The 12,801-nt window shown below is 35.0% G+C and overlaps 1 protein-coding gene across 2 annotated transcripts in view; it reads right to left on the bottom strand.

Annotated features, from left to right (window-relative positions):
• Positions 1-2,750: 2,750 nt before the first annotated feature.
• LOC26528385 overlaps positions 2,751-12,801 on the bottom strand; it is an 18,776-nt gene continuing 8,725 nt past the window's right edge. For both annotated transcript variants that reach the window (XM_044011538.1, XM_044011536.1), the window contains exons 3-4: positions 3,681-3,967; positions 2,751-3,587 (exon numbers count right to left, since the gene is read on the bottom strand). In XM_044011538.1, the coding sequence (XP_043867473.1) occupies positions 3,126-3,587; positions 3,681-3,776 (558 nt within the window). In that variant the 5' untranslated portion in view covers positions 3,777-3,967 and the 3' untranslated portion in view covers positions 2,751-3,125. The remainder of the gene's footprint in view (positions 3,588-3,680; positions 3,968-12,801) is intronic.

The following is a 12,801-nucleotide window of genomic DNA, read 5'->3' on the forward strand; positions in this document are numbered from 1 at the left end:
ATATTTGCAGCTGTTTGGGTAATTCCAGCAAATTCGAAAAATCAAACTGGGAATTTTAGTGGTAGAGCGCTGAAGTTGGCTGCAGAGCGATGCGGTATAACAGCGAATAAAGTGGAAAATCCATTACACTCGGATAAGCGATAAAAATATATAAGCTAATGCTAAAATTGGCCCCAGTAAAATTCCCAGATTAATTCTAATTATTAAACTTGACTCAGATCCCACGCAAACTGCGATTGCATTTGGGGCCAGAAGCTAGCTACGTGTCTGTCTGTCTGCGTGTGTGTGTATGTGTGTGTGTGAGGAAGGCAGAGAGAACGCCAGAGAGAGAGAGCGAAAGGGCACTGCGCGCGTGTGTGTGTGAGCGTGCATAGCTGTATTAGTGCCACTCGCAGCGCTGATTGGTGCGCCTGTTGCGCTCAATTGCGATGCGAACGGCAGCTAACGGACCAATGGCAGAGCAGACAACGCGCTCAGACAGCCGCTCTTTGTGAGCACTGAGAGAGCGACCATGATTAGTGTGTGAGTGTGAGTGAGTGGAAGAGCGCAAAGAACCTGCTTGGGTTTCGCTCACGCTTTGTGCTCGCTCACCTGTTGCTTCGTTGCTGTCGTTGCTATCGCTGCTGCTGCAGCAGCGGCTAGCGTCGCTGTCGCTGTCGCTGCTAATGCGGGTGTCGCGACTCGTCGAATTCATTCATAAAACGCTGCTCTGCCAGCATTAGCGTCGCTGCCGCCGTTGCTGACTCAATGGGCACGCGCTTGGGTAAACAGTTAGCTCTAATTAGCTCTCCGACTTGCCAGTGTGTGGGCAGTGCGCGAGGGGGTTGGGCAACGATGACGTCGATGCTGACGCTGTTGCTGTTGCTGTCGCTGTCGCTGTCGTTATCGCTGAAGTGTGTGGCATGTTGGCAATGCCACGCGCAGCGTCCAACCGCACATCGATCCGATTACCGATTAACGCGATACAGGATGCTCACAGTCCAGGCTCAGGCTCAGGCTCAGGCCAGTGCGAAGCCAGCGAAGTGTGACCAGCACACAACGGTAAATCAATGACAGTCGGCGCCAATGGCGCCGGCGCTAACACAACTTCATATACATATGTACATTTGTATGCATCTGTGTATGTGTCTGTGTGAGCACTTTTGGGGCGTTCGCACCTCACTTTACACTCTCGTACCCAACTACGAGTGTTAGCTTTTTAATGGATCACTGACTCACCTGCCAGCACAATTTTGGGGTTTTCACACGGAATACGCAAACGCACATAAATAACTCTGGTTCTATAAATATATATATATATTCGTTTCTGTGTATGTGTGTGTGTGTGAGTGTGTGTGTGTGTGGCTGTATCTATCAGTGGAACGTGCTTGGGATCTATTACACATTGCTCGCGTTTTGTGGGTGGGTCAAGGCAACAATTGTTGGATTGCCGCAAAAATCGAAATGTCGGCAAGCAAATGGCAATGCCAGCATGATTGACTAGCAGATGCCCTGTAAACTGAACAGAGTCACATATATTCATTTATATGTATATACATACAAACATCTATACATATGTATATGTATACAGCCAACGATACACGCACACACAGATTTACACATGAGACACATCAAAAATTTAGTGGAAAATTGTATTTTATTTTTTCTACTTTATTCACACACTCCTATTTGATATTTTTAATAATAAATTCTCACTGAATGGAATTGCAAATATTTCTAATATGAAAGAAAAAGCAGAGTCTGCATTATTTATTTGCAGTTTCTAGAGCTTATGATTTCATATAACTAACGAGTGTTCATCGATACTAAGCAATTAGAATGAGTTATCAAATAAAAAAAAAAAAACCAAGTATACAAATGTATATAAGTATATATACAGCTACGCCGTCCAAACTAATAGTATATATGTATATCAGCATATATACACCCATAGTCATTGTCGAGCTTGAATTTCATATATTTTCAAAAAAAAAAAAAAAAAACAAAAAATTGCGCACTCCGCACACCCGTTGCTCTGGCTCCTTCGTAAGTAGTCGCACAGTTAACCAACAACAAGTACAACAATTGAGCTACGGCCAAATACCATAAACGGAAATGCCATGCGAATATCGTACGATGGAGGGAAAGTCGGCAATTTTTGAGCTGCTACTAATCAAATTCAGTTATGTATATATATATGTATATACATATGTATGTCTATTCATATAAATCTATATAATGCACATTTATAATACAAAAATATTATAATATAATAAAAATATATATTATATAATCTTCTTCATGTTTCACTGATAGATCTGTGGATATGGATAAACTTTTTAGAATATATATACTTTATCTGGCTATATCTAAGATTTCACTCAATGTGCAATTGATTTGTTTTTAGCCCACTTTCAATTCATTTCATTATATATATATACACATATAATAAATGAATCTAGTTTTATATAATATATAGCTATAACATATATGATGCTACGACATACAAGATATACATGCAATATATTTATGATTTTTGTGATATTATATAATTTCCTTCAATATATTCAATACTCGAATTTCCTACACCGTCCTTTTCCCATATTCACCCAGAAATTTCTGCAGTTTTCATTTCTGTTCATTCGATTTGCAAATAGTATTTATTAGTTCATAATACTTATGGGACTTACAACTCATAAAGGGGGAAGAAGTATAATAAATGAAAGATATGAATATATATAAATAGAAATATAAATAATATGAATAGTAATTAAAAAAAAAATGGGCGAATTTTTGACTTGCAAACTATATTAAATAATAATAAATAAGGGCATGTTAAATATATTAGCTACTACACGCTATTAGTAAACATAGATGGCATTCAAGATCAAATATAATATATAACATATAACATATAATATATATATATACTATGTATACATATGTGCTACGTATGTGCCTGATTTGTGGCTTATAGCAATTGCATTATAGATCGCTGATTCGATGTTTAGTTTAAGTTAGTTTTCATTTCTTTTTCTTCCTTCCTCTTCCTTTTTTTTTTTTTTTTTGGCATTATCTTGTACAGTTGCTTGTGTGAGTGGGGGGGGGGCACCTGTTGGCTGGTGGCATGTGGCACGTAGCTATGCTCACTCCGCCGCCTCCATCGCCTCCACCGCCTCCACCGCCTCCTGCTGGCTCAGCATTAAGCTATACTTTATCTCCAGCACATGGAGCAGCTTGACAAACTCATTGACAATGGCATACGCGCGACATGGATGGTTATGGAAGGGATCGGGAATGTGGCCTTCGCCTTCGGCCGTGCAGCTGAGTAGGGCCTCGACGTTGGCAATGTTGTGCTCGACCTTCTCCACAATGAACACAAAGTAGTTGTTGCGCAGTTCGTCTTTCAGGGCTTTGGTCTCATTGGCCAGAACCCGGCGTATTTTGACTAGCGAATGGTATATGGCCAGCACATCATCCTCCAATGACTTGCCCTCTTGCCTCTGGCCGGCGTACTGGCTGTTATTCACCTCATCCTTGAGCGGATAGTCCAGGTGCAAGCTGTGCAAGCGATAGCGTTGCGCCAGCTCCTCCTCGGTCGCATTGAACTAAAATCGAGAGCAGAGCAAACGAATTGGTTGGCGATTAGCAACTAGCAACCTAATCCCACATGGTGTCCATCAAATGCACCAGCTACTCACACAGGCAGTCAAGAGATCAATGGTAGAGGCCCGCGTGCCAATGGCCACATCGCGCGCATGCCTCAAATTGATCGCATTGTAGTTGGCCATGTTCATTGTGCAGTTGAGCTTCTTCTTATACTTCAGAGAGTGCTCGTCGGGCTTATGCTCCTGCCCCGCTGATCGCAGGTGCACGTGGTGGCGGTGCGGTAGTATCAGGTGGCGGCCAAGCGCGCGACGCGGCAGTGCACTGCTATAGCTGGCACACAGTATCAGTAGCAAGAGGACTCCAAAATAGCTGCCACAAGCTGCAATGAAACAGAAAGAAAACATTTTAGAGTTGGCTTCAAATAGAGCTCAAATATTTGGTATTATCTAATTTAATATAAATCACTATTTAAATCTTAAGCTTACAGTTTAAAGACTTAAGGAACACGCTTTGCATATAAATATATTTTATATTAAATTAAACATTTTTTTATATTTGATTTTCATATTAAAAAAAAAAAAGATTTGAAAAGAAAAAGAAAAAATCGGTGTCAAGCTTGAAGCTTTAGTATTAGCCATTATTTACGGCGTCTGTGACGTATGCACAGTCAGCATGTATACATATACATTTGCACTCACTGTCATATCACAAGCAAACACACAGGCACACGCACGGTCGCACAAGCACACACAAACACACACATACAGCGAATTGAATATCAGTCAGATTAGACGTTGACGGTGAATCATTGAGAGATGCAGCCGCAACAATTGGTGCAACAGTTCCGTGGAGGACAGAAGGACAACAGACGGGGAGTCGTGGTACGCGAACTTACAGAGGAGACTGTAGGACTGTTGAGCGCAAAGTCGTGGGCAGACAAATGCAGTTGCTGTCGCTGCTGCTGCTGTTGTTGTTGTTGTTGTTGTTGTTATTGTTGTATCCTGTAAGCGTTCGCTTTGGGACTCTGGGCGAGAGGGCTGCAGCGAGCTCTGCTCAGTTTTGGCCAACATTTGATTATTACGGCGCGTCACAAAGCCGCCGCACTTGCTTAACATTGTTGTGGACATTTGCATTGTTGTCGTTGTTGTTGCTTTGGGCACGAGCACTGAAATTCGCGTAAGGCCTTGGACAAAAAAAAAATAAAGAAAAACAAGCAAGCTGCAGCAGCGGCACTGTGTGACGATTGGCGAGGCGTTAAAGCGTTTTCTGTTACAATTGCCGTTAAGTCGAACGGTCCCAGCACAAGTTAACTCGTCAAGATCTCTTACTTATTTAATTTTTCCTACGGCGCGCAGCATATAAATAACGTGCAAAAGCCCGACCGTGCGGCGCGACGCAAAGCTCAACCACACGAGCAGCAAGCATCTTGGGCAACAACAGCAACAATAGGGCCCCCTCGGATGGAGCGGCACGACTGCGACAAGTGATGACGACAATTTTTCGAACTTTAATTATCAGCCAATCATATGTAAGCAAAGCGACCACACTTGCACACACACAGACACACACACACACACATACACATAACAGGGAGAGAAGCATACTAACGAGCGCAGACATGCGACCAACTTAAATCACGACGAAGTCTGCCGAAAGGCCGTTGCTCGTGTGTGGGCACACACACACACATACACAGTCACCCACAGCGAGACATACATAGGCGCAGTGCGCCAAGCAGAGCGGGCAGAGCGAGAGGGAGTGAGCATCTGTCTGTGGGAGTTGTGCAGCTGTGTGTGAGTGTGCGAAAGCGAGTGCGAATGCTAATGCTAATGCGAATGCGAATGCGAATGCGAATGTGAATGTAAATGTGAGTAAGAAAGCGCGCGGCGTCGGCGCAGACTAAACGTCGCGCTATACGATTGTGGCTAGTCAGTCGGCCACGCGTGCTTTGAAAAACAGCGATTCACACACAAACACACACACACATACAGCGCCATACACTCTAGGCGGGCAGATGACGATTGAATGAGAGAGCGACAATAAACATGTGTATTTGACACATCGTCTGAGCTGCCTGCTTAACTTTAGCTTCGTTGACCATCTCCTCTCAGCCCTCTGCACTCTGCCCTCCGCCCACCCCGCATCACACTCAGCTCTGCTGGATCTATTTATGGCACGCGACAGCAATGCTTGAGCGTGTAAAGTTCAATCTGAGGCAACCGTTGTCGACGTAGTCGCTAGAAGCGTGACTCAACAGCCGCAGAGGCGCAATATTGTTGTTGTTGATGTTGTTGGCGTTCTTCTTCTACTGTTGCTTCTTCTTCATGTTGTTTAGTTTATTCCTTTTGCTTTGAGAGCGATTTAATTTATGCACGCAATTCATGCCCAAAAACGGAAGTAACAATACTTTTGCTGTCTCCTTCTGCTAAATGTTGTTGCATGTTGTTGTTGCTTGTTGTTGTTGCTGGTTGTTGTTGCTTGTTGTTGTTACTTGTTGCTTTGTGGCAGCCACTTCGCTGCACTTCCGCACTTCCGCACTTCCGATTAATACTTTGTCTAACTTTTGTTGCCATGTCTCTGTGTTGGCCCTCTCAACACTCGCACTCACACTCTCCCTCTCGCTCTCGTCCCTCGCTTTCTTCTGTTTCACAGTAAAACAGTAATCTACTCTCAACTCCTTACTAAAAACTGATTTATATGATCTAGTATTTATATTATATATGGTACTTTGTATATAGATTCATATTGAACAGTTATAAAGATTAATTGAACAGTATTTCACACACACACAAGCACTGATATTGGCATATACGTACACAGGGATATGTACGCTATTCGAATTGCACAGATTTTCATTTTGGACTTAAGCATTTAATGAATGTTTGGCAGTTTTTGATTATGAATACACTCGTTGTTAGCATTGCACGTTTTGCAATTAGCTGCAAGCCGCTGCTGCCGCTGCTGCTGCTGCTGCTGCTGCTGCTATGGCATTTCCGATCCGCCTTACGGTGCGTGCGCACTGAACACCAAACAAGAATTGGCAAATTAGCAAACGTAAATAATGAGCCATGCACAGTGGGCATAATAAACAATGTGAGAAGACGAAGAACATGAGGAAGAAGAAGACAATAAATCAATGAAAACAGAAAAGCAGAGAATGAGAATCAGAGTCTCAGAGAGTGTGTGAGTGGGAGAGAGAGAGAGGAGCAAGCAGCTTTAGACTAGCATTAGAGTTCTCTGGCGATCTGACTCAAGTCAATTTCACTTAAATCGACTCTTCTATGAAATGCAACTTCATATTACTCATACGCACCGACGGAGTGTCAACTATTGCTCTAGCGACAGCACTAGCGAGATATATGCAAGCACATACATTTGCATTTGAACTGCAGCTGGCATCAAATCGCACAACTTGCAAAACAGTATCATTTGTGCCGTGCGCATGTCATAAATATATATGTATGTGTGTATATCTTATCTCATACATATATACATATATAAATATAAATATAAATATAAATATAAATATAAATATAAATATAAATATAAATATAAATATAAATATAAATATAAATATAAATATAAATATAAATATAAATATAAATATAAATATAAATATAAATATAAATATAAATATAAATATAAATATAAATATAAATATAAATATAAATATAAATATAAATATAAATATAAATATAAATATAAATATAAATATAAATATAAATATAAATATAAATATAAATATAAATATAAATATAAATATAAATATAAATATAAATATAAATATAAATATAAATATAAATATAAATATAAATATAAATATAAATATAAATATAAATATAAATATAAATATAAATATAAATATAAATATAAATATAAATATAAATATAAATATAAATATAAATATAAATATAAATATAAATATAAATATAAATATAAATATAAATATAAATATAAATATAAATATAAATATAAATATAAATATAAATATAAATATAAATATAAATATAAATATAAATATAAATATAAATATAAATATAAATATAAATATAAATATAAATATAAATATAAATATAAATATAAATATAAATATAAATATAAATATAAATATAAATATAAATATAAATATAAATATAAATATAAATATAAATATAAATATAAATATAAATATAAATATAAATATAAATATAAATATAAATATAAATATAAATATAAATATAAATATAAATATAAATATAAATATAAATATAAATATATAAATATAAATATAAAAATAAATATAAATATAAATATAAATATAAATATAAATATAAATATAAATATAAATATAAATATAAATATAAATATAAATATAAATATAAATATAAATATAAATATAAATATAAATATAAATATAAATATAAATATAAATATAAATATAAATATAAATATAAATATAAATATAAATATAAATATAAATATAAATATAAATATAAATATAAATATAAATATAAATATAAATATAAATATAAATATAAATATAAATATAAATATAAATATAAATATAAATATAAATATAAATATAAATATAAATATAAATATAAATATAAATATAAATATAAATATAAATATAAATATAAATATAAATATAAATATAAATATAAATATAAATATAAATATAAATATAAATATAAATATAAATATAAATATAAATATAAATATAAATATAAATATAAATATAAATATAAATATAAATATAAATATAAATATAAATATAAATATAAATATAAATATAAATATAAATATAAATATAAATATAAATATAAATATAAATATAAATATAAATATAAATATAAATATAAATATAAATATAAATATAAATATAAATATAAATATAAATATAAATATAAATATAAATATAAATATAAATATAAATATAAATATAAATATAAATATAAATATAAATATAAATATAAATATAAATATAAATATAAATATAAATATAAATATAAATATTAATATAAATATATGTATGTACATATAGCTGTATATGAAATAATTTGTTCGCTTTATAATTGCAGTGTTGCTCAGCTAAGTTATATATAGATATTATTCAAAGAAAACTTTAAATATTATCTTGGCTATGATTACCCTATCATTTTCCCGAATCAATTTTCAATCTGGAGTAATGGATGTGGTATTCCAAATCACAAATATTCACGATTGGCGTATTTGATAGAGACAGCTTTGTCATTATGGAATCTCTAGTTTCTATAATCCCCAAGCAATGTTCCACTAATGAAATCAAAGCATCGATATTTATCGATAATTGGCAAATCTTAAGCAATCCAGAGATTTTAAATTGCTGCAGCTGTCTGTTATATAATAAATATAATATATATTAACAAAATTGGAATTTACGCAATATAGTTATGAATTTATATTATATAAATCATTTTTGATTAATATGTGAATAAGGTCAACAGAAGTGGGCATACATCATAAAGCTTTACTTTATATAACATATATGATAAATAAATAGAATATGAAGAATTGCGTAAATTTTGACAAAAACCGAAATTGTATAAAATGCATATAAGTATACATAAAAACTTTGGAGACTCTAGCTTTAAAGATGTAGGAGATAAAATTTTATAATTCATTTTCGATAAGGTTAATTATCGATCAAAAGAACGGGTTGAGTTATCGATTTTTAGCGATAAACTTGATATTCGCGCTGACGTCTCTAACTCTTATATCTTCTGAAATCGACGCGTTCATACATACGGACAGACAGACGGACAGGGCCAAATCGACTCAGCTCGTCGCCCTGAGTCTATTACATTCTGCCTGTTACATACATTTCAACAAAACCAATATACCCAGATTTCCCATTTTCAATGGGTTCAGGGTATACAAATCTACAGCAAGTCTCATATGTCTCTGCCTCCAATAGGGACAGACAGAAAGACGCAAGCCCCATATGCCCATGCAAATATTCACTAAGTAAGTGCATTAGAATATAGGAAGCGGATAGTCGATGCTAATGTACCGTGTTGGCTTGTTATTCAAATTCTTGGTATGAATTTACCGACCTCTGTCATTAAGCCAAGAATTATCTAAGCATTCATTGACTGGCCGGGGATCGAATGAGCTGGACTCATTTACTCAATTGCCCCGCCAACTATCGGCAGTCTTATATCGGACTGATACCATATAATCTTCCATAGTCGAAACTATGGATTCATTGATTTGTTTGTCGAGTTCGGTTGACTCAAAATGTGAATGGAAAATACAAAATTTCGGGTGTTTTCTTCAGAACTTTCTTCTTTTTATTTTGCGGATATGACGTGCTCGTCTATTATGCTACTTAACTGTATTTGCCGATACCCATACACCTGCGGTCCCGCTCACCTAGCCAATGGCATCCATGAGAGTGCAGAATATGTGGATGCTAATTTTCGCACTTTTGTAGTGAATACACGGCGTATTCATCAGTCTGTCTCGCTCTATAGTTTTATCCCATATGGATAATATATTTAGATGTACAATGAATCCATCAAGAGATCGACAGATGACGCCCCAAGCTTATTAGGCCTGTTGATTTTCTATGCAAACAATATTTGCAGCCACATCCGCAACCGCATCCGCATCCGCATCCGTATCCGCAGAGCTACGCTGCGCTGCGCAGCACTGTGAATCGAATGGAATGAATAGTAGGGGCAGTGCACACTCATAGCTGAATTAAACTGCACTGAAAATGGTGATATCTATTGGCGTTCTCATAAGTCTGAATGAATTATGAATTGTATAAATCATCTTGATTACTCATAATTGTCGCAACTATGGCTTGGAACTGCATCTTATGAACTTGTTTATTGAGCACTTGCACTTGCACTTGCGACAGATGATCCCAAGATAATGCAATTTTCGGTTCCAGCTCGGGCGCAACAACAGGCCAAACATTTACACAGTGACTGAGGCATTCCAATATCAGAGTATCGTATATATAAATCGATATATGTATGTATGCGCATATAGATATATCGATCTTTCCCTTATCAGTTATTCTGCTGGTTTATCAAGACATTATTGGTAGAGCGCACTTCAGCTGATCGATTGACCAGCAATGTTTAAAAAGATTATGCCAAGAGTGGAAATCATTTGGCTCTTTGTGTGAAGCACTTTCTATATAGACAGCATGTACTCTATTTGCCTTGCAACGTAGCTGTCGCACTCAGCCGGATTACATTCATACATATATTTTCCGCTTTGGCCAAAGCCTTGCCTTATAGACCCTGTACAGAGGCAATGGGTTCTACTTTGAGCAGACGATATATATTGTCGCTTTTCACTTTCAAATTAAGAGCCACAAGCACAGTTTCAGTATTACCTAGGTGAACTTTAAGGAACGATAAGAATCCATAGTTATGAAAAGCCAACTCTAAATAGTTCAAATATATATATATATATATAAATATAACATATGGTTTAGTCTAATATATATGTAGTACATGTATTTTATGTATATCATTATTTTCTTATATTATTATTTTATATATATAATTAGTAATTATATTATTATTTATTTTATTTAAGTATTTATTTTAATACCCTGAACCCATTGAAAATGGGAAATCAGGGTATAATGGTTTTGTGAAATAGTATTTAACTGGCAGAAGGAATTATCGCAGACCGCACAAAGTATATATATTCTTGATCAGGGCGACGAGCTGTGTCGAGCTGTCCGTCCGTCCGTCTGTCCGTCTGTCCGTCTGTTTGAACGCGTCGATCTCAGAAGATATAAGAGTTAGAGATTTGAAAATGTTTTCCCTAGGTCCGTGTATAGCACGCGCATATCGAGTTTTGTTTTAAGTATCGACAACTATTGCCGTTAATTGTTATCGATTAAAAACGTTATCGAAAACCAGTAATAAATTTATATCTCCTACATCTTTAAAGCTAGAGTCTCCAAAGTTTTTATGTATACTTATATGCATTTTATACAATTTCGGTTTTTGTCAAAATTTACGACCCCCCCTCCCCCACCTCTAATTCACCCCCTCACCCTCACATTTGTAAAAGGCGTATTTCAAATACTAGGGATTTGTGCTTTGGCGCGTGATTTACATGCGTGTGGATGCATGTGTATGCATGTGTGTAAATTTGTAACAATTAAAATATTGGCCATCTTTTTCTTGCATATAACATTCTGATTTTTGCCCCCCTTCATAAAAAATAAATATAATAAAAATAATAATAACTTACTGTACAGTAAGTATACTGCACACAAAAGTAGTGTACACTGTACAGTGGAAGCACTGTACAGTATTTTTTACTAAATACTTAATAAACTGTTCATATACAGGGCTGTACAACTTTTACTAGTACTCATTTAATGCTGTACAGGAAAAAAACTGTGCTCATTTAAAAATGAATGTTTCAATAGCCCTTTTGAATGCATCCATGCAGATGTCTAATGTATATATGTATATAAATTTATTTTTAAGATAACCTTTTTAAGATAGCCTTTAAGATAACTCTCGTATCTCTACATTACATACAGATTTACATACATACAAATATGAAAATAAAAATTAATTAGTTATAATATTCCATATTTTTATTTGAACCAATTAATTGCAAAATTACTGCTATGAATCATTATCTCTAGAAAAAAAAAAAAAAATTCAAATAAAAACGGCGGCAATCGATTGCAGAATTTTGAAGAGAAGAGAATGAATATTGAAAATTTCCTCGTTAGTCATGCCCCAGCCGCATCATATAAAATACATTTAGTCATAGGTTCCCTATACAAGATTATGTTTAGCCCAAGTTGTAAATCTCCAGCTACCTACATATGTGCTTGGGTCTTTTTCTTTGCTTGTTCAATGGCAAAGTTTTTATATTTATTTTTAATTTATTTATTTGCAATCTGTTTTTATAACAATAAGCAAATTGTTTAAAATACTATACTAACTAACCGGATGGTTTAAGCTCCAGTGAGCTTAATCCATATATTTACATATATACATATTTACAGAAGACCTATTTTATTTATAGTCTATTTGGGAGATCCAGAACATGGAATCTTTTTAGGCGTCGTGGACTGTCATTTGAGTTCTCTAGAGGTCCCAGTGCTAAGGCGTTGCCGTGACCATGTAACCTTTTTATACCCTGAACCCATTTTCAATGGGAAATCAGGGTATAATGGTTTTGTTAAAAGTATGTAAC

Source organism: Drosophila mojavensis, unplaced genomic scaffold (assembly GCF_018153725.1).
Source record: "Drosophila mojavensis isolate 15081-1352.22 unplaced genomic scaffold, ASM1815372v1 contig_136, whole genome shotgun sequence".
Lineage (NCBI taxonomy): Eukaryota > Metazoa > Arthropoda > Insecta > Diptera > Drosophilidae > Drosophila > Drosophila mojavensis.